At 35.1% G+C, this 22,292-nt stretch overlaps 2 protein-coding genes across 5 annotated transcripts in view; both read right to left on the bottom strand.

The window, feature by feature from the left end:
• LOC139137217 (interleukin-6 receptor subunit beta-like) overlaps nt 1-22,292 on the bottom strand; it is a 214,714-nt gene that overhangs the window by 188,972 nt on the left and 3,450 nt on the right. For 2 of the 4 annotated variants that reach the window (XM_070705205.1, XM_070705208.1), the window contains exons 1-2: nt 9,842-9,919; nt 2,036-2,252 (exon numbers count right to left, since the gene is read on the bottom strand). The gene's annotated coding sequence lies outside the window, so the exon portion shown is untranslated. Of the gene's footprint in view, nt 1-2,035; nt 2,253-9,841; nt 9,920-11,789; nt 12,044-22,292 lie in introns of those variants that run through there. The other 2 variants (XM_070705207.1, XM_070705206.1) reach the window with 2 other exon arrangements.
• On the bottom strand, nt 12,469-22,100 carry LOC139137218 (uncharacterized). The gene is made up of 4 exons (XM_070705209.1): nt 21,856-22,100; nt 15,404-16,170; nt 14,901-15,116; nt 12,469-14,056 (listed from the first exon to the last, which is right to left on the bottom strand). Exons 2-4 carry the CDS (start codon nt 15,410-15,412, stop codon nt 13,865-13,867), a joined length of 417 nt encoding a protein of 138 aa, XP_070561310.1. The 5' UTR covers nt 15,413-16,170; nt 21,856-22,100; the 3' UTR covers nt 12,469-13,864.

Raw genomic sequence — 22,292 nt, 5'->3', positions numbered from 1 at the left:
CTTGTACTTCTGATAAATTTACATTCGAAGAACTTTGATCCTTTCACGGCCATGTTTAGCCAAAATCCAATTTTAGCAATGACGGATGTGGATCTGTTCACAGCAAATTGGAAGTAGACAGGCTAATTGTGCCAGAATGGTAAACAATTGAGTAGGATCCATTTGGTGATTAGTTGTGAAATAGATTTGCGGTAATTGGATCTTAGGATAACTGATGAAGTCTTATCGGTTAATTGCAAGCTCGTTACATAGAACCTAGAATCGGTTAATGATTTCTTGTAGAACACAATCAATCATGTGAGATCATGGTATCAAAACTTTCAAGTGTTCTTCTAATGTGAATGTACCATTTCTTCACACTTTTCATACCGTGAAACGCAAAACACTAGTTGAATTTGCCACCGATGTAAAGCTGGAAAATGATGCAGTAGACTTCTCGGAAAATTCTCATGACTGAAAAATTTTCACACCCAGAACAATCACGGGGATCATCAGGTGTCGCTTTATTTGAAAACATAAGATTAAGCTAGAAAGCATTTGCAACAAAAGTGAAGTTCCAGAGACCAGAGCAGCAGAAGAAAGAGAATTTGAATGTGTAACGAAGATTGGTGCAGAATGAAAGAGTTCTTGGGATCAGTCGCGGAACTGATACAAGACGACAACACATCAAACAGCGATAATATGAACAGTTCTAAAGGCCTGTAAGAAATTAGGCAATCTAGCGTCAATTGGGGACTCAATTACAGTACAACGTAGCTGCAATGATTGTGTAGCAAGAGGACTCGCTCGCTGAATTTTACATTGAACGCAAACCCCACGCTGCTACAAGGCCCTATGCCATGGGCAATTGGTCAAATTTCCCGAAACCATTTGGTTTCACCACAAAACGAGGGATCAACAGTGCGATCGCCTTCTTTGGGTAGGGTTCGCATTCCACGTAAAATTCAGCCAGCGACCTCTCGCTACTACAATTATTGCAGCTAAGTATGCAGTGATACATAGTGGTAACAACAGAATACAACTCAAAGCAAGGCAGTCCAGGGAATTACAGTACACAGATTACAAATGCCTACATGTACGTTAAAAAACGCAACAGATACATACGGGGGCGGCACGGAAATGTATATCAGATGTGGGGAAACATCGGACCTAGGCCGTTGAACTTGAAAACTGAGGCCACATGGCTACCCACTCAGCTCCGGACAATCAACAAAGAAAGCCTCGTATATGTCTCCAAATATCTTCGGCAAACTTATAATAAAGTTATAAAAACCCAATTTCAATGCGATCGCTCTCCGAAACGTCACAATATCTAAGCCCTAGCTTGAACGATCGCTATGCTTGAATCATCGCATATAGCAAAAATTCAACGTGTCCGCCAGACCAGTCTAAACCAGTATGGAAGGCGTATGACGTAACAGTATAGCGCAACGTACTGCGGGTATTTAGAGAAAAATAAAAGCAAAAGCAAAAAGCAAAAAAAAAAACAAACGAAAGAAAGCTAGAATTTTAATAGCTGAACGCAATTTGATATTTGTGCAATGCAAAATAAAAAAATAAATAAACAAACAAGAAATGCCCTTGAAACCCGTCCGAGCAGAGCGATGACGTCACAAGTGTGTAGCAATGCATTCTGGGTAATGAAGGTAAAATTTGTATATAGCATTTTCTATGGTAGTAATACGAGAAATTAAGAAAGAAAGAAAGAAAGAAGGAAAGTAAGCAAAAACTAACAGTTCCAGAGCTGGTCTCTGGAACTAAAAATCCACGATCTTGTGAACATGAAGTGGGTGAATGACATCATGCTGTGCCTATAATAGCTCACTTGCCCACTGACATGATCAAGTCACTACTACAACCTGTAAGTCTCTATCATACTGTATCGCTTGACCATACACCTTCACATCTCATGCCTGAGTCAATATCAAAACCATCTTTTTTAGTGTGGCTATGTCATCAGCGTGAATCTTTCTCCAAACTCTAAATTTGACAGTGAAACTTCGGTGAAATAATGAATAAATGTTCATTCACTTACCCTGCAGTGATAAGCCACTGCTTGCAGTGAGTATGGCCAGAAACACTATGAGGATAGGTGTCATTCTGGTCAGTGGTCTCTCCTCTGACAACAGTTTTGAGAGGGACAAATCAGCGTAAAAAAGAAAAGAAAATTACTCCTCTTTGCATCATTTAAACTTTAGTCAAGGCCAGCATTTCCCGGTGACTTCCATCATCTGTTGGTTAAGCAGGGAGATCTGGGAAAGGATTTAAAGAAAAAAAGCAGAAAGAAAATTATTGCTAGCATCACAAAAGTCAAAACTGATGACAAATGAAGGTCAAACATTGAAGGTATGATTGTTGATGGCTATTGTAGGATATCAGCACTGTCATATGCGATGCTTGCCATGGAACTGTTATACATTCATGTATTACCTGGATATATTGTAGCTACCAATGATATGCTGGGACGGGTTTAGGAGCCGTGTGCAAAGATCCATAACCAGCCTTTCTAAAATGCAAGTTTTTTTGAAAGGTGGCTGTGTGCATCAGCGATCTAGAACAGACATGAATGGTGTAATAAAAGCAGTAATTGGACTAGATTTCACAGGGTAGAGACGCAGGGATATCTGTTCATGCCAACACATGTACCATGTACCCTACAATTTAGACATCAACAGACCCCCACTTTTTAATATATACTCTCTGAAAAGTCAGTCCTGAAAAATGAGAAAAAAATGTCAACGACCATGAAACAACACTGTTCCTAAACTCATGGGACTCCAGGCCATACTTGGTACATGTGGCTGCCATAGCAACAATGTCAATTGATGAATTTTGCAACTTCTCATGCCCTTAATGCATAAATGTACAGGTAGCTTAGAGATCTGCTGTAGTGTCAGTGACGAACTTCACATATCACATGTTGTTGTTGCGAGATGTTTTTGTTTTTTTCAATCATTTCTATGGCAAAGATAATGAAATAAAATTTTGTTCTTTTTGGTGTTGGGTCTTACTGAAGTCTGAAAACTATAAGTTTGTCAATATATAGATGTGGTTTATACTGACTTTCTCATTTTATACACTGACGTGGCCTCTGTGGGGCTTGCACAATATGGTTACATGTATTTAATATATTTCGGCACTGTTACAATATTTAAGTGCTAAAGCAACCCTCCCCCATCCCTTATGCCCCAGTAACAAAGGATATAATAAAGGTGGTTATGCTTACATTGAATGCAGAACCTTAGGTCTAACAATGACCCTAGGCATACCATGCATTATGCACAGGGCTACATGGAACCCACACTGACGAAGGTCTGACAAAGCTGGCTTTTAAAAGTACTTCCTTTGATAAGGCAAAATAAATTGATGGCGGTAAAAAACATTGCAGGTGTGCCCTTTTCCAACTCAATAACTTTTCCGTCACACTTTCATGTGAAGATCACTGACCTGACCACTCATTGGATTATTATTACTGGTTTTAGACAACAAGGGCTTTTTTATGACCGCTCTTGAAATTCTGTGCTATATATTTTTCAATCTTTTTGTTTATTCTTTTACCTTTCACACACTGATTTGGAAGTACAAAGTATCATGGGAAAACCTAATTTATTGACCTATTTCTATGCCATGACAACAAGTTCAAGAACAGGTGCTATAAGCAACTAATAAGCTACATAGAGTATGCCGAGCAATGTTACTGTAGGTGTACGTAAACTCTGAGCACTGGTCTCAGTTTGTAGAAAAAATTCAGATCAAAGTTATTTCATCATTCATACTGCTGTCTAAAAGGGGGCACGAGAGGCCTGCAGATTCATCAACATGTATGTAGGATCACAGAGCTATTGTCAACGGATTTCAAATGCAGAGAACATGATTGAATGCACAGAAAGTTGCAGGCGGTTCAGTGTCAAGCCTTCGTTTTTCTCCATCTCAAAAATACAATGAGTTTGTAAAGATACATGTATATCTACATATACTAGACTAAAATCCTAGGCCATATGGTGAAATACAGAAGTGAATACAATTTGATTGAATATTACATTCATACAGTATAATGCACTATCACAAATGTTTTGAAAAGATTGCATTCACTGTCATTTGTATTTTAATACCATTTGCATGTCAGATACTGAATCCTATACCACAACAGGAAAGTAGTTTCATCATAAATAAAATTGTATGTAAAGGTACATTAGACAAATTGATACCACAGCCCTACAAAACTTTGTATGCCTAAATATCATCCCACTTGAATCACTAGAATATAAGATGTACAGTAACATGATCATATGATGAACCAGATATGAACTGAAAATGCTCACGTGTTTCATTATATATTGCAGTTATGTGTAAATTTGAACCTTTGCCACATGTTTGCAACTTCATTGAAAGTGTTATGATCAACATAACGAATAATATTCACCACAGATTAATTCTAAATCCAAGTATATATCCCCAATCAGGAAAGTTCATTAAAATATGCAAATAAGGAATTGACTGAAATGTTCTCATTAAATATGCAAATTAGGAATTGGCTGAAGTAAAAATGTTGAATGACTTTTAATAATATCGTATCATAGTTACTTTAATGTACAAGCAATTTGTCAGCTTTGGTCTAGTCAAGATAGATAAATATCCTTCATTAGGAAAGTTCATTAAATTTGCAAATAAGGAATTGGCTTAAAGTTCCATTAGCTGTATCTTCTGGCGATTTTTCCGTTAGTTTTGATTGAAATGATCACTGGCTCATGTTGAATAGCCTGTCAAATAACTGAGAATCGCATATTATTCGGAAACATTACTTGCCCTACAACTAAATAACATGTGATTTTACAACGAAAATTTCAATTTTTGTCCGGACAGAAATACAAACTCTGTTGACACGCGGATTGCAACGTAGGCATTCTTCTGCACCTGCGCGAGCCATTTACAGCAATTTCAAAATAAATATTCATTACTTATGCCCGGCACTTACGTCGTAGTCCATTGTCCGAGCACGTTGCGTAGCCAGATGTCTGGCAATCCACGACGCAATGTTGTTTTGATCCCGCAATAAACGTGAACTTGTACATCTGGCGTGATCGCGGCGTCACCATATCTGCGTTCTCCCCAGCACACTGAGCATGCCAGACGTCAACAAACGAGCTCGGAAGGGCAACACGTTTGAACAAAAATTAGCAATTTTATGTGGCTATAACATCACTAATCATGTTTGTTTCTTCGTAAAACAACATTTTGCAACAAATATGAGCCTCCAACATGGAATTTTCCGAGGTAAAAAATGATCAAAAGTTACAAATAATGGCCCTTTAAGTAAAAATGCTTACTGACTTTCAATGTTGTATCATAGTATCTTTAATGTACACGGCAAGTTTCATCAAATTTGGTCTAGTCAATAAAAATAAATATCCCTAATTAGGAAAGTTCATTAAATATGCAAATTAGGAATTGGCTGAAGTAAAAAAATTTAATAACTTTCAATAATGTTGTTTTATAGTATCTCAAATATATGTAGCAAGATTCATCAACTTCAGTCGAGTCAATTCAGATATATATTCCTAATTAGTGAAGTTCATTAAATATGTAAATAAGGAATTTGCTGAAGTAAAACTGCTTAATGATTTTCAATAATGTTATATCATAGTATCTTCAATGTACATAGCAAGTTTCATCAACTTTGGTCAAGTCAATTCAGATATATATATCTAATTAGGAAAGTTTATTAAATATGCAAATAAGGATTTGGCTGAAGTAAAAATGCTTAATGACTTTCAACAATGTTATATCATAGTATCTTTAATGTACATAGCAAGTTTCATCATTTTTGGTCAAGTCAATTCAAATAAATATCCCTAACTTCAAAAGTTCATTAAATATGCAAATTAAGAGTTTGATGAAGTAAAAATGCTCTATGACTTTCAATTATTTTAAAATCATAATATCTTCAATATACATACCAAGTTTTGTCAATTGTGATCAAGTCAAATCAGATATATATCCCTAATTAGGAAAGTTCATTAAATATGCAAATTATCCATTACCTTTTATGTCACCCCTTAATATCTTTCACAGCTGATATATCTCGGTGTGATCAACATTTGTAGCAAATCTCATGAAATTGTGTGCGTTGTTGTCAATATATGTTTTTTCTAAAATCATTAATTATGCAAATAAGCAAAAAGTAAGCAAGCCACACCAATAAACATAGGGCCAAAGTCCCTGAAGCTACTATAGACATGGATACAAAATTAAGTATTTCCTGACAGTATGAAATTATCTCACTTAGGTCATCCTAGGGACTTGCAAACCAAATATTAAAGCTGTCTGACCAGAACTTTCTCTATCTCTATTTATTTGACCACCCTATCATGACAAACTATTATGAGCAATTTCTTTTAGATAACATACAGGGCACAATAAATGACAGTTCAGAATATGTCAAAGTTGGGATTCATGAAAGTTGCCTTTACATGTTTTAATCCTCCAAGATGGTAAGCATTTCACTATGACCTGTCAAAAAAGTTGAACTTTCTGATAATTCTACACTAAAATTATTTTGGCTTTGATGATTTCTTAATTAATTCAATTATTTAAAATCATATTAATTATTTTTTTTTGGGTGAATTGATAGGGTTTATACAGTACAAGAATTACATACAATGTAAGTCAAATTTTGACCAAAAATGACCAAAAAATTCCTTAAAAATACAGATTTGCATATTTCATCACAATTTGAACAAATCTAAGTTGGGTTATCCCTTGGGACCTGTATACCAAATAACAAAGCTGTCTGACCAGCGGTTATGAAGAAGAAGATTTTTTACAAAAAACACCTTTTTTGGCATTAATTTGCCTATTTTCAACAATATCAAAAAATTAAAAAAAAGTTTCTCAAAATCATATTTTTAATCTACACAAGAAATATCAAATCAGTAAGTACTGCGGTTCTCAAGATATTTGAGTGGACGGACGCCTCACAAACGGACATACATACATACATACATACATACATACATACATACATACATACAGACTGACGACGGACGCCGGACGGATACCCATCCCAATAGCTTCTATAGACTATAGTCTATAGTAGCTAAAACTAATCAGTTCTTGCCATTTGCAAACTGAATCTATGTACCAGATTTGATTCTGATCTGATGACCCATTTTTGAGATATCGAGCACACAGAGAGACAAACAGACACACAGACAGACAAATTGTTATATCCCCGCACAAGAAAGTTAACCCTTTGAGTGCCAAAATCAACTCTTGTTTCCTTTATGGAATATGACCTAGCAACTTTTTTCAGATCTAAGACAAGTTTTTTTCAGATTGTTCCCAAATTTTGGTCAAAAACTGCAGCCATTGAAATGTTATGTCCATTTGGTCCAAAGTATCAAAAAATCACAGAAGAATTCATAAGATTGGTAAATGTTACACTGCAATTTTGGTGGGAAAAATTACAGCACTCAAAGGGTTAAATCATGCAAGGTGCCACTTATGCGTTGAAAGTGAATTTATGATTCACGGGTCTGCTAGGGTAAACCAGTCAATATAATCTAGCATTTATTAATAATACAACACAGTATCCTACCACAACTCAATGAGTGGGTTTTGAGAAAATGTCAATACTACATAATTGATGAATGTTGGAAAAGATTACAGTACAATGCAAATTCACTAAAAAGAATGATATAATGGCATCCTCAGGAATAGAGATTGAAACCCTGGACTGTATTCGACAGTGTAGTATCCATTGTTTTTTTTCTTTCAAGATAGTAACAGATCCAATATGCTTGATTCACCATCGATTTCAAAGATGTCGACACAAACGTTTTCTTCTATGCATTATTTCAGCAATTTCCTACGTGGTATACTTTCATGTACCATTGCAACTTATACATGCATGACTGTATCGATTACATTCTAAATACAACAAATCATTTCTTTCCCTTTTACCGTATACCTACATGCATGTACAACAGCACCGACGTGGATGAAAACTGAAAGAATACCTCACCCAAGTCTTAAAGGTGTCTTGCTTCTTTAGGTTCAGTAATGAAATAATATTATGATAGAGAACATACTTGAACAAAAAAATACAAGAGGTAACCCTAGAAATCTACATATATATGCAAATTACACTACAACTTGAACAATATAGGCATCTCTGGCAACTCCCAAGAGTAGTGATAGAGAACATATGCAAATCTTATCAACATTTAAGGGGCACTGAACCCAACACAGCCTATTTTGCTCAAAAATCACTTTTATGGCAAATATTCATTCAAGTTGAATTAATTTGTTAACCTAAGATTAAAATATTGGTAGGATTCATTTTTTAGCTTGTCAAACGGTCGTACGTTGTGTGATACAATAGTGTTAATTTATGCAAATGTATGCAAATCACCCAATTTCATGGCCTCCTTTTCCTCCCAATTTCAAAATTTCCAAGAATTTAACTCCACTCTGGCTGCGTCAAATTTTCTGAACTTTTCACATTATATTCTTGAAATGCTCTATAACAAAATGACTAATATTTTGTTGGCAATTAAGTTCTTACATTTTGAATAAGAAGCATTTTACTTTTGCTAATTATGATTTTATATATTTTTAATAACTTTCTTTCAAGAAGACAGATTTGACGAAAATGCATTTGGGTTGGTTGTGATTTTGCGGTACCCTTCAAAACATGACCATAACAGCTATTGCGTCCCTATATTTTTTTCTGTTAAAATCTATTTCATATTCTAGGGATCCCAAGGCTTCTGAAAATACAGGTGTGTTATCCTGGGGAAGGGTGCACGTAGACCCCCTCTAGCCCCGGCCTAAACCTTCACACTCCACATTGCAAAAATTGATAGCCCCTGGAAATTTGTTTATGACTAAAAATTCACGATGAGCAGATTAATATCAAAGTTTGGACATTGTAAGATCTTTAAGTCATCTCTTGCTGGTAGCCATCTGCCAATTACAGAATTGAACAATGGTGCACCGCGTCTCTCCACTAATTGCAAAGTGCAACGATGCAAAACAAAATGTGGAACGCAAAATGAGATGATGTTTGATAACACTTGTAGCAAAAAATGGAAGTCCCCCAGTACGCCAGGGATATCTTATCACTATCATTTAAATACGAATAAGGAAAGAAAAACACAGGCCTTAAAGTAACAGTATTCACGATCCTTCACAGCCTTCCATTTTCTGGTCCATGACTTAACAAAGTGACTTCTCATATTGTTTTTGAAACTTACAAAGAATGCTATAAGATTAACAGAAAGGAAATTCAACCCTTGACACAGACAATGCATCTACACTAATCATGTACACTTTTCAGTGTCGATCATTGACTTTAAAAAACACCCCAAGTTTCCACTCACTCCAACATCTGAAACGAGCTCCTGTTTTGTGGACATGGAAGTTCTCTGAGCTGCTGGAAGCTCTAAAACTCATCTTTGCATGATGCAGAAACGGGTGCAGGGGTAATTTGAAAATGAAACGGGAAGTGGGATTCATGAATTAACATTTTTCACACCAATCGTCAAAAACAAGTCATTAGGGGAATTGCTCTCCCTGAGAGCCAGTGTTTTCACACTTATACACTGCTGAGTACAGGATGTTCCAATTAGATGTCTTCAATCACAGTCCCTCCACCAAAAGACGCATTCACTTTGGACTTTTAGATTTGGATTTTTTGCCAACCATGGTGTATTACCATGATATTACTGTAAATAAGTCAAGTGTCAATTAAATCTATGTGCACAAATTACAAATTCCGAGAATCACAACCATAAAAGGTACGGGATCATCAAAGCAGACTCAGGGAGTAGCGACCTACATTTACGCATCCATCCCACTTCCATTGTGCATGCCACAGCTGTCCTGGATGGGAAGTTAAGTTTGGAGTAAAGAAACACCACAACAACAAACAATGGCAGATTCCTATCGTGTGGGGGCGCTGCTGCACAGGACATTAGCAGGGCCATGCCTGCGTAGAGTTCCCAGCGTTGGGTGTGGAAGGCAGAGTGAAACCAGATATGAACTGAAAATGCTCACGTGTTTCATTATATATTGTGGTTATGTGTAAATTTTAACCATGGCCACATGTTTGCAAACTTCATTGAAAGTATTATGATCAAATTAATGAACAATAATCACCGCTGATTAGGTCATGAAATATACAAATATGTAATTAGCTGAAATAAAAATATTAAAGTTCTTTTACTGCTGTCATTGATCACCACTTTATATAGCATGTGTAATTACCGTTGGCCAAGTCCTTCAAGCCATATATGCTGAGCTGTGAAAGCTCATTAGACATGCAAATTATAAATTAGCTGACATGAAAATGTGAAATGACTTTTGATATTGTTTTAACCTGGTATAATCATCAATGTACATAGCATGTTTTGCCAGTTTTGATATCCCTAATAAGCCAAGTTCATTAATTATGTAAATTAGGAATTGGCTTAAGTAAAAATGCTTAATGATTTTCAATAATGTTGTATCATGGTATCTGCAATATATGTAGAAAGTTTTGTCAACTTTGGTCAAGTTGATTCAGATATATATCTCTAATTAGGAAAGTTCATTAATATGCAAATTAGGAATTGGCTGAAGAGAAAATGCTTAATGACTTTCAATAATATTGTATTATAGTGTCTTTAATGTACATAGCAAGTTTCATCAATTTTGATCAAGTCAATTAAGATAAATATCCCTAATTATGAAAATTCATTTAATATGCAAATTAGGAATTGGCTGAAGTAAAAATGTTTTTTGATTTTCAATAATATTATATCACAGTACTTTGATGTATATAGCAAGTTTCAACAACTACAATCAAATTAATTCAGATATATATCCCTAATTGGAAAGTTTCTTAAATACGCAAATTGGGAAGTGGCTGAAGTAAAAATGTTTAATGACTTTCAAAAATGTTGTATCATAGTAGCTTCAATACATGTAGCAAGTTTCATCAACTTTGGTCCAGTCAATTTAAATATATATTAAATGGTTCTATTTTAAGGTAGTATGCACCTCGAAAGTGAAAGACTTAAACTTTTGCTCAAACTTCAAGTTCTTCAAAGAATATTTCAACCATTCTCTTTAAATCGAGAATAAAAATCGGGGGTCACCGTGCAAATTTGGAACAAGAGAAACAAATACTCGAGATTCACTGATATTTGATATTAAAATGGCCGCCATCCCTGTGTCAACTCCATGAAGAGAAAAATAAAATTTTCGATTTTCAAAAAACTAAGCCAGTGTTAAGTTTTCTTACACTAAGAGTTTACAACAAACCTCCACAAGCAGTAGATCAGAAAAGAATTGAAAAAGTTTGAGAGTCTGAATATCTGTCCCCGAGGCGCGTTCTACCTTAACTCAAAATAGCCACCCAATACAATGGATTTTGCTTTGCTACAGCATTTTCTACATTTCAGATTACACAACATTCAACTATTTCTCGACACTTTCACTTGCATTTACCTACCTGTTGAGTTTACATGCATGTCATCACAATATTTTTTCTTGAGTTTATGCTATTGATCAATGGAAAACTGATGGTTTTCAATCCAACATAAATTCAAACTGACAAGACTGAAGAAAGAAAAGTTTGGCCAAAGTGAACGGGTTTCACATAACACACACATGACGACACAATGAAATATCTGCAGACAATTCAGTTTGGATCACAATGTGTACTTCATCATCTATTTATTTATTTCAAGTTATTTTGAACACTCTTTCTTAATGGGATGAGAGGACAAGTGTTGGTCTCTGACCATGTACTCAAGCCGCTGGAGTTTGTTTGGAACCCGAATGCCAGCAAAATTTCTTCCTGTGATATTCAACTTATGGTGACTTGCTTCGATGCCACTCTCCCCTAAGAAGCCAAGACTCATCTTGGTTTGTCGTATCTGCTGCATAGCATGACATTCTAAGATGTGTAGTTTGGGGAATACTGACTTTGTCGGAAAATTGGACCGATAGTATTCCATCAAACTTCTGATATTTATCCCTGGAATAGAAGAAGAACTGTTCTATCAGTCTAAACATATATGTCATACTTAAACTATGTAGTTTTGAAAGAAAAGTAAACTACCGGGTATATGAACTCGAAGAAATAAAAAGCAAAGAACTTAAAAACAAATTACTTGAAAATCCTTTTCTAATACACTCCCCTGCCCAATATCAGAACAGCCCAGAATATGAACACAAGCTGACTTTTCCTGTAATTAGTGAGATATCCAGTATATTTTGCGAAGCAAAATCTGCCTATGTGATCAACTGACAGACTGGTGGGAGCTGAAAGTTGTCTGCTGGTGTCAAATCCGTTTTTTGGCAAGTTTTTTAATGATTTGATATCATAAACTCGCACATTTTATGCAAATATTGTCTTAAACTTTTTACATATAGTCATAATACTTACAGGAAAGAAGGTTATTTTATTTTGACTTTGTAATTGCCTTGAAATTGACTGTATTTGGCATTGTTGTTTTCTGCATGCATTGGCCATTTAAAAAACATTTCTTTTGCAAAAATACAAGTATAATTTTTGTCCAAAAGTGTACATGCCCAATTTCAGAACAAAATTAGTGACGTAAATCTTAGAATGCAGGTAAGATTCTCAAATTTTCTAATAAAACATTTGTACACAACAAGAAGTGGTGATAAATTAACATTTTGAAGTAAAATAAAAACAGACACCCAATGCAACTTAGTAACTTACTGTATGTCGTGCATTCATGTTTCAAGAAAATTAAAATGCATAAGAGAGGAGGGGTCAATTGACATGAAATTCATGAATAAAGCTTACAGCTAATGGTGCTTTACCAATTGTCAAACATTGCCTGTCTCTTTTGTTAAATTAATATCAAATCTAGGGGATTCGTTCCACGCTCATATTAGAATTTTATAATGAAATATCTATCAGCGAGAAAGCAGATTGGAAATGGTGCAATTTGATGTCAACTTTGGTTGCAATAAATTACCAAAATTCTCTAGTTTTTGGTGTTCCTTTATAGGGCATCTTGTTCCATTACTGGGCAACTGTAGATGTCAGAATGATTAGGGCCCTCACTTTAACAACCTGTGAAGAAGGGTTCATACCCTACCCTCATGACAGTACATACCCTGATTAACATTCCCAGTATGGAAAACATGTGGTTGATTGCCACAGGTAAATGATACTAGAAGGAGCATCAGAGTGTTCTGATATTGGGCAGGGGAGTGTACTCTAACTCTCTCCAAGAGGATTGTGGATGAAAAAAAGAAAACATGCAATTGTTAGTTTTAACAGCAACACAGTACAAGTCAAAAGCTGTAAAGTGTTTTTCATAATTCTGTACTGTGCATTAATATCAGCTTTTCTCAGTCTGTTCCACACAACATATTGAAACACAAAGTTCAGAGCAAGTAAATAGATACAACTAAAGTATGGCCTGACAGTTCATTTTCTGCTCACTACACATAGACTGGTATGTTTTAAGGTCCAGTATTCTCTCCTGAAGTTTTTGGCAAAGTGACGGTCAATTTGAATTACAACAAATGTAATTGTTATGGTTACCGTAATGATTTCTTATTGTTTACTAAAAATTAAAGAGTGGTGGCCAACTTTCTCTAATTACTCTTAGAAAAATACAGAGGTAACGTTATATCGATCTTCTCCAACGAGCTTTGCAACAATCGCAAGAAACTGGAGGTTATGCACAGTACAGAACTTAAGAAAAAATATTGCTTACTCACAGCTTATTTCTCTGGTATCTGTAAATTGAAATTAATACCAATATTGTAGCTGTAATGCAAATGAACAATTACTTAAAACAACTATAAACACAAATGGAGTGACAAATGATTTCTAATCACCAAGGAGTTTTATTTCACTCTCTGTCAGTTGTCTTGATAGGGAATACAACCTGTGGCAAGCAGCAAATAGTGTGAGGAGTGGCTTGTACAAGTCTCTCACAGCTTCGGCATCTTTCCTCATGTCAGTGCAAATGCCAGTTGTGCAATCCACTATACTGTCACACAGCAAAGTTATGTTCTTTTCCTGGAATTAAAATAATGGCATCAGTAATTTTGCAATTTTAGTATCAAGGCATATTCCCTGAAGGGGATGCCCATAAAAGACACTGGAACAAGCTAAAAACAAGTAAATTAGAACCTGCAGAGAAATTTTCACTGTTCAAGCTCCATTAGCTGTAACTTGTGTGTCAGCATTGTTTGATTTATGTATCAACAACAGTTGTTGTTTTACATAATATAATATGATATAATTCCTAGTATTTGTCTCATCAATTATGCTACTTTCTTTTGTCAGGAACTATGGTTGCTACACATGCTATAATGAAAAGCATACCATGAACTGATGTATGGAGTTGAACAAGAAAGAAACAAACAAAGCAATGTACTGACATGCAGATTGTACGTTAATATGAATTTTAACATCACATTGAACTGTAAATTAACTACACACACAGCACAACTTCCAGCTAGTTATATTAATATTCAGTATTTCTGTAATAAACATGCACTAGGTGTGTTGTAAAGAGAAAAATAGACAAAAACAAAAATAAAATGGCGTAAACATATATTGATATCTAAAGAATACTTGATGAATGGTTAAAGACCTGACAGTACTTATCAACATGATTTCCAATGAATGATTTTCCATGGTACTGCTGTCAGCAAATGTTAATGCTGTTTAACACTTTATCCAACCGTCTAACGGTGTAACCAGTCTCAATGGGTAGACTCTTCCTGAGAGAAATAGCTTCTGCTTTGTATTCAGGAAACAATTGTAATAAGTTAATCATTTTGAATTCCTGATTTTATTGTACTTAAACAAGTGCCTGCATATATATTGTAAAAGAAAGGAATAAAAAGTTAGTTACAGTAGTGATATTAATCTTGGAATCTGCCAGCTCTAACGACACCCGTTTTTCTGATTCCAAAGACTTGATCCTTGCAAGAGGAAGAGTATCGTCATCATCATCATCATCATCATCTTCATCTTCATTGTCTACTCTGCACACACTCTGTATTTCTTCTTCTTTTATTTTGACTTTCTCTTCCATATCTGCAGCTTCAGCATCTAGCTTTTGGGATTCCTTTATTTTAGGATAGAACATCATATACAAAACATGTTAATCAACTGTTATCATCTGTTATAACAATAAGTAATAATATTTCAGCCTTGAATGAAAAATTATCACCATGTAATGTAGTTGTGTTGGATATATGGCATGCATGTTTCAATTTACTTCTTAAATATGCACAAAATTAAGAACAATACATCCTAAAGATCACTATAAAGCATCAAATTACAAAGAATGTATCACCTGGTACATGGTCAAATTTTGGATGGTACAATAGTCTACATAAAAATTTCAATTACCTTGAGCATGTGAATGTAAGTATCAAAGTGAGCTGGCTTCAGCAAGGGCTCATCAACTCTATTTGCTGACAAAACAGTTTCAGGTCCAGTTCACTGCAGGCTACTTCTAGCATCTGAAAAAAACCTGAGAAAAATCCCTAGGCTGAAGTGGAGTCCTGGTACTGCTACCCCTGTAAAAAAACAGTGTAGTGAATCAGTGTTGAAAGGCAGTAACTATACAGAGAAAGAGTGCTTCGATAACTCTGAATATGGTCATTTTATGTGTCTTGCACAACCCAAAAATACTATGGTAGTGTCTGATGCAAACTATTTGGCTTATCAACACAGTCTAAAGAGCTTTAGTCGTTAATTTTGAAATTTGATTCTAAGTCCACACTTGAACTAATGGGCAAGTATTTACAGCTGAGACATCTTTATAAAACAATATATATACGAGAAAAAAATTATCAAGAATACACAGCAACTGCAGTGGATCTTTTGAAGAGGAAATTTGAGGGTAACAAATGTGTCATGCGATAAAATAAATTAATCTTATTCTATTCAATGGAATGTTGAAGTATGGTTTTCCAATACAATTGTGATATGTAGATGCCATGGCTTTCTTACTCCCCCGCTGCAACATACTTCCTATGATCTTCCTTGATCTGCTCTAATGTCCTGGGTTGGATATCTTGTTGTTCTGGTGGCAGTGCTGCTTCAGTTGATGTTACCAAGCACCACAGACAAAAATATTTGCCGATGACAATAAAGTTTTAGCTGTCAAATTGCTTAATGTTAAAAGGACAAACAATGTTAGATAAACATGATCTACTACTTGTTGATATTTTGTCCATAGTAAACAAATACAAGCGACCGATATAGCTCCGCTGTGTTTATGTAGAGAATAACTATTTTTGACACATGTTGATAAAGAAGGTGGAAATCTTTGATAGCTCAATGCACTGGCCAGAAAAAGTAGCTAAAATAGCTGAAAATACACAATCGAAGATTTCATCATACTTTGATATATCACACCGTATCATCCCTAAGAACGTGTCAACCAAAGCTATCTGATGAGTAGTTTTTGGAGAATAAAAGTTTCTGACCAAAATGGCAACAATTGCCCCTAAAATTAAATTTGCTGATTTCATCATAATTTCAAAAGATCAAATTTAGTTCATCTGTAGAAACCTGTATACCAAATTTCAAAGCTGTTAGAGCAGTGATGTTATGTTATATCTATTTATCAAAGTGTCATGTGTGGTCTTACCGGTAAACAGCTTGGTTGCCTCACCCGCCCCAAGGGCTTACAAGACATGAAAACAGTATATTTTGAGAAACACATTTTTTAACCAAAAATGGAAAAAATTGACCCAAAAATTCAAAATTGCAGATTTCATCATAATTTCAATAAATATTATTTAGTTCATCTATAGAAACCTATATACCAAATTTCAAAGCTATCAGATGAGTAGTTTTGGAAATACACATTTTTTGACCAAATATGGCAAAAATTGCCCCAAAAATACAAAATTACAGATTTCATCAGGAATTCCATATATTACTTAGCTAATCTGTAGAAACCTGTATACCAAATTGAAAAGCTATCAGACCAGTACTTTATGAGAAACACATTTTTTGACCAAAAGTGGCAAAAATTGCCCCAAAAATACAAAATTGCAGATTTCATCATAATTTCAATAAATATGATTTAGTTCATCTGTAGGAACCTGTATATCAAGTTTCAAAGCTATCAGATGAGTACATTTGGAAATACACATTTTTTGAAGAAAAATGGCAAAAATTGCCCCAAAAATACAAAATTACAGATTTCATCCGAAATTCCATATATATTACTTAGCTCATCTGTAGAAACCTGTATACCAAATTTCTATCAGACCAGTACTTTTGAGAAACACATTTTTTGATCAAAAATGGAAAAAATTGCCCCAAAATTACAAAATTGCAGATTTCATCATAATTTCAACAAATATCATTAAGGTGATCTGTAGGAACCTGTATACCAAATTGCAAAGCTATCAGATGAGTAGTTTTGGAAATAAACATTTTTTGACCAAAAGTGGCAAAAATTGCCCCAAAAATACAAAATTGCAGATTTCATCATAATTTCAATAAATATCATTTAGTTCATCTGTAGGAACCTGTATACCAAGTTTCAAAGCTATCAGATGATACATTTGGAAATTCACATTTTTTTACCAAAAATGGCAAAAATTGCACCAAAAATACAAAATTACAGATTTCATCAGAAATTCCATATATATTACTTAGTTCCTCAATAGAAACCTGTATACCAAATTTCAAAACTATCAGACCAGTACTTTTAGAGAAAAACATTTTTTGACCAAAATGGCAAAAATTGCCTTAAACATGCAAATTTGCATATTTCTGCACAATTTGAACAAATCTGAAATAGATCATCCCTAGGGACATATGTACCAAATATCAAAGCTATCTGACTGTAGTTTTGAAGAAGAAGATTTTTAAAGATTTGTTTACCAAAAATGACAAAAATTGCCTTAAAATACAAATATGCAAATTTCACGACGATTTGAACAAATCTGACTGAAGTCACCCTAAGTAAACTGCACATTAAATTTCAAAGCAATCGGACGAGCGGTTTCAGAGAAGAAGATTTTTTTACCAAAAACACCAAAAAATGCCTCCAAAATACCAATATGCAAACTTCACCACGATTTGAACAAACTTAAGGTGAAGTACTACGAATTGCGTCAAAATTAAGTTGTGGTGTCATTTTCTTGAAACTTTGCACAAATATTCTTGGAAGTTGTGCAAGTGCAAAAATGAAATAAAAAATAGCGTCAATGACACTGTAGCTCCCATCCTGGACTATTTAGTGTTTGTTCTCTGGTCAGATATTTGAACATGTGTGAAAGGGATAAAGTGCATGAAGTGAAAATACTTAAATGAAATGTACTGGAGACAGTGAAATATGTTAAATGTAATTATTCAGAATATAAAATGGAAAAAATACAGAATTAGATATATCGAATACTGTGATACAACCATTAACTCAACAAGTCATTTACAATGACATAGTCCCCACTTGTAATAGGAGTATTAGTCTTGATGGGGCAAGAAAATGTGGTCATTAAGAAGTATCACTGGAATGTATATGTTGATATCTATGGGCACATAGGTCTATGTCCTTGTTCCCAATTTGAAACACATGAGGCATGTTTAAGTTATGGTTCTAAATCGGGAAAAAAGATCAGACCTCTAGCAGTATTGGCCAGCCAAGAAATACATATGCGCATTATAAATGAGGTACAAGATGTGACATCTTAAGGTCTAATATCCTATCAAAATTGGAGGGTATAGAACTTGTGGTTACTGAAATATGCATATATATGTATAATCAAGGTCAAAGGTCACCGAGGTCACGTGACATTTTGTCAAAAAAATTGTTTTGCTAAGTTATCCCTATATACCTAAAATCAGACCTCTAGCTCTATTGGCTCGCTCAAAATTAGATATGTGCATAATTAATGAGGTACAATATGTGGCATCATAAGCTGTCCCATCATACCATACATGAAGGGTGTAGCACTTGTGGTTACTGAGTTATGGACAAATATGTATATTTGAGGTCAAAGGTCACCGAGGTCACGTGACAAAATTGTATTGCTAAGTTATCCCTATATACCAAAAATCAGACCTCTAGCTCTATTGGCTCGCTCAAAATTAGATATGCACATAATTAATGAGGTACAATATGTGGCGTCATAAGGTGTCCCATCATACCATACATGAAGGCTGTAGCACTTGTGGTTACTGAGTTATGGACAAATATGTATATTTGAGGTCAAAGGTCACCGAGGTCACGTGACATTTTGTCAAAAAAATTGTTTTGCTAAGTTATCCCTATATACCAACAATCAGACCTCTAGCTCTATTGGCTCGCTCAAAATTAGATATGTGCATTATTAATGAGGTACAATATGTGGCATCATAAGCTGTCCCATCATACCATACATGAAGGCTGTAGCACTTGTGGTTACTGAGTTATGGACAAATATGTATATTTGAGGTCAAAGGTCACCGAGGTCACGTGACATTTTGTCAAAAAAATTGTATTGCTAAGTTATCCTATATACCAAAAATCAGACCTCTAGCTCTATTGGCTCGCTCAAAATTAGATATGCGCATAATTAATGAGGTACAATATGTGGCGTCATAAGGTGTTCCATCATACCATACATGAAGGCTGTAGCACTTGTGGTTACTGAGTTATGGACAAATATGTATATTTGAGGTCAAAGGTCACCGAGGTCACGTGACATTATGTCAAAAAAATTGTATTGCTAAGTTATCCTTTATACCAAAAATCAGACCTCTAGCTCTATTGGCTCGCTCAAAATTAGATATGTGCATAATTAATGAGGTACAATATGTGGCGTCATAAGGTGTCCCATCATACCATACATGAAGGCTGTAGCACCTGTGGTTACTGAGTTATGGACAAATATGTATATTTGAGGTCAAAGGTCACCGAGGTCACATGACATTTTGTCAAAAAAATTGTTTTGCTAAGTTATCCCTATATACCAAAAATCAGACCTCTAGTTCTATTGGCTCGCTCAAAATTAGATATGTGCATAATTAATGAGGTACAATATGTGGCGTCATAAGCTGTCCCATCATACCATATATGAAGGGTGGTAGCACTTGTGGTTACTGAGTTATGGACAAATATGTATATTGGAGATCAAAGGTCATCAAGGTCACATGACATTTTGTCAAAATATCCGAGATATCTGCGTGAACGGATGGACTCACGATGGACAAACAGACGGACATGACCCAATCTATAAGCTCACTGGACTTCATCCGTGGGGACTAAAAATTGTGTCACTGCATCCTTTTTGCAATATGAATACGATGAGAAACTAAATTTTTATTTTTCGTGGCCTTATACATGGGAGTCTATGGAGATCTGCTTTATACATGGGAGTCTATGGACGTGTAAACTAAAAATTTGCAATTTTCACCGCGATTTGCCCAAATTTGGGAAAGGTCACTCCTATGCACTTCCATACCAAGTTTCAAATCAATCGGACTTGTGGTTTCAGAGAAGAAGATTTTTTGACCAAAAATGGGAGAAAATTACAAAAAAATTCATGAAAAATAGCAAGTCCAAGATACTGACCCAAGATGTGCACAATCATTTCAGGTCAGCCCAAAGTACTAACATGCTAATTTTTCATGTAATCTACTCAGTGGTTATTGTTTTTTTCAATTTTGACTGTTTTTACATTTTTTCACTTAATTTGCATATTTTTGGCAATGACAACTTCATTTGAACAAAATCTCATCTACAGCCCATCATTCATGTACACACAAATATCAAGATGAAATGTACAGCGGTTTTGGAGTTTTTGATGTTGACGGACAGACATACAGACATACAGACATACAGACATTTCCCTAGCCTATAAGAATAGCTTCCATTGCCATATATACATATGGCTATGGAGCTAAAAATGGGGGTCACCACGCACGTTTCTATGGAAACGGACGTTAAAATGGCGTTGTTAGAAATAAATAAAAATGATATAATTCACTTAAACTAAAGAAAGCAATTATAAAACGCTTAGCAAATGAGTTATTTTAATAAATACCAAGACTTAAGATCCATATCTATCGAATGTATAGTTTTCATGATGTTTGTGAAGATATTTTAACATAAGTATCGATTACAAAATGACGATATCGAAATTATATCACTACACAATTTTCGAACTTTCTTCCTGTCGCTTTGAATGGTGTCATTTTGACCAAACTTGGCGAATAAACTCCTGACATAATACCATTTAGTTTACACTTTTAATAAAAGGGTGTCACCACGCTAATTTTTACAATATCTCCAGGTGAATGGGTTATTTGCGCCATATAAATGGGAAAGAAATGTTAATTTTCGCTCATATTGAATAAAAACCAGCTTACTAGGGGGTCAAAATATGACAAGGTTATAGGTCACATGTCTAAGATACTGGGTCAAAAATTAGGTAAAAGCGCAATTTCAACAACGACAGGTGATGTTAAATACATGCGCTACAAAATAACCCATTTGCGGTAGGCTGGAGTTAAATCTGCGCAGAAACGTTCTAAAGCGTGTGCGCATCCGAATTCGTCGCCCTTTACCTTAAGTGAGGTCACCCCAAGTGAGCTGCATATAAAATTTCAAAGCAATTGGACTTGCGGTTTCAGAGGAGAAGGCAATTGTTGACGGACGACGACGGACGACGACGGACAACGACGGAAAATCAACCTAAGCTCCGCGTCACTGACAGCGGAGCTAAAAAGTCACCTCATTAACATTTGTGGCATTCAAAACACTTTTTGATCAGGTAATAGTTACTTGGAAAATGTGGTATATTTTAATCATGGAAAAGATATTTGAAAATTGAGGAAACAGCCAGCTGACTTACTTCCAAACATATCCATCAATTTCATTTATTTGATCTCCATTTATGCCATAAGCCAATCTGGTATTGCTAGGAGTGTCAGCAGCACAGAAGATATTCCATATGATATCACCGTGTTTTCCACTTAGTTGGGATGGTCGACATTGCAAATTTGGAAAACTGATTTCATAGTTCATGAACCCTTGTCCCCACCAAATTTTACAATAATCTGGTCTGGGGGCAAAGATGGGAACTCCACCAGCTTGATGAGTCTGAAACATTATACCAGTCAGCCATTAGTGGGATAAATAGATTGCACTGCTGTGTGTGTCAAATTGCTCCTTTGAAAAAAAATTGTGGATGAAATGGCTTACAGCCATTATGGTTGCTTGTCACTGAATATTCGTACATATTTAAATGTCACATGTACAAACACGGTAAGTAATATGATAGGTGTGTGG

Source organism: Ptychodera flava, chromosome 7 (genome assembly GCF_041260155.1).
Source record: "Ptychodera flava strain L36383 chromosome 7, AS_Pfla_20210202, whole genome shotgun sequence".
NCBI lineage: Eukaryota > Metazoa > Hemichordata > Enteropneusta > Ptychoderidae > Ptychodera > Ptychodera flava.
The sequence above is the reverse complement of the archived record's forward strand: the minus strand, read 5'-3'. Positions and strand labels throughout refer to the sequence as shown.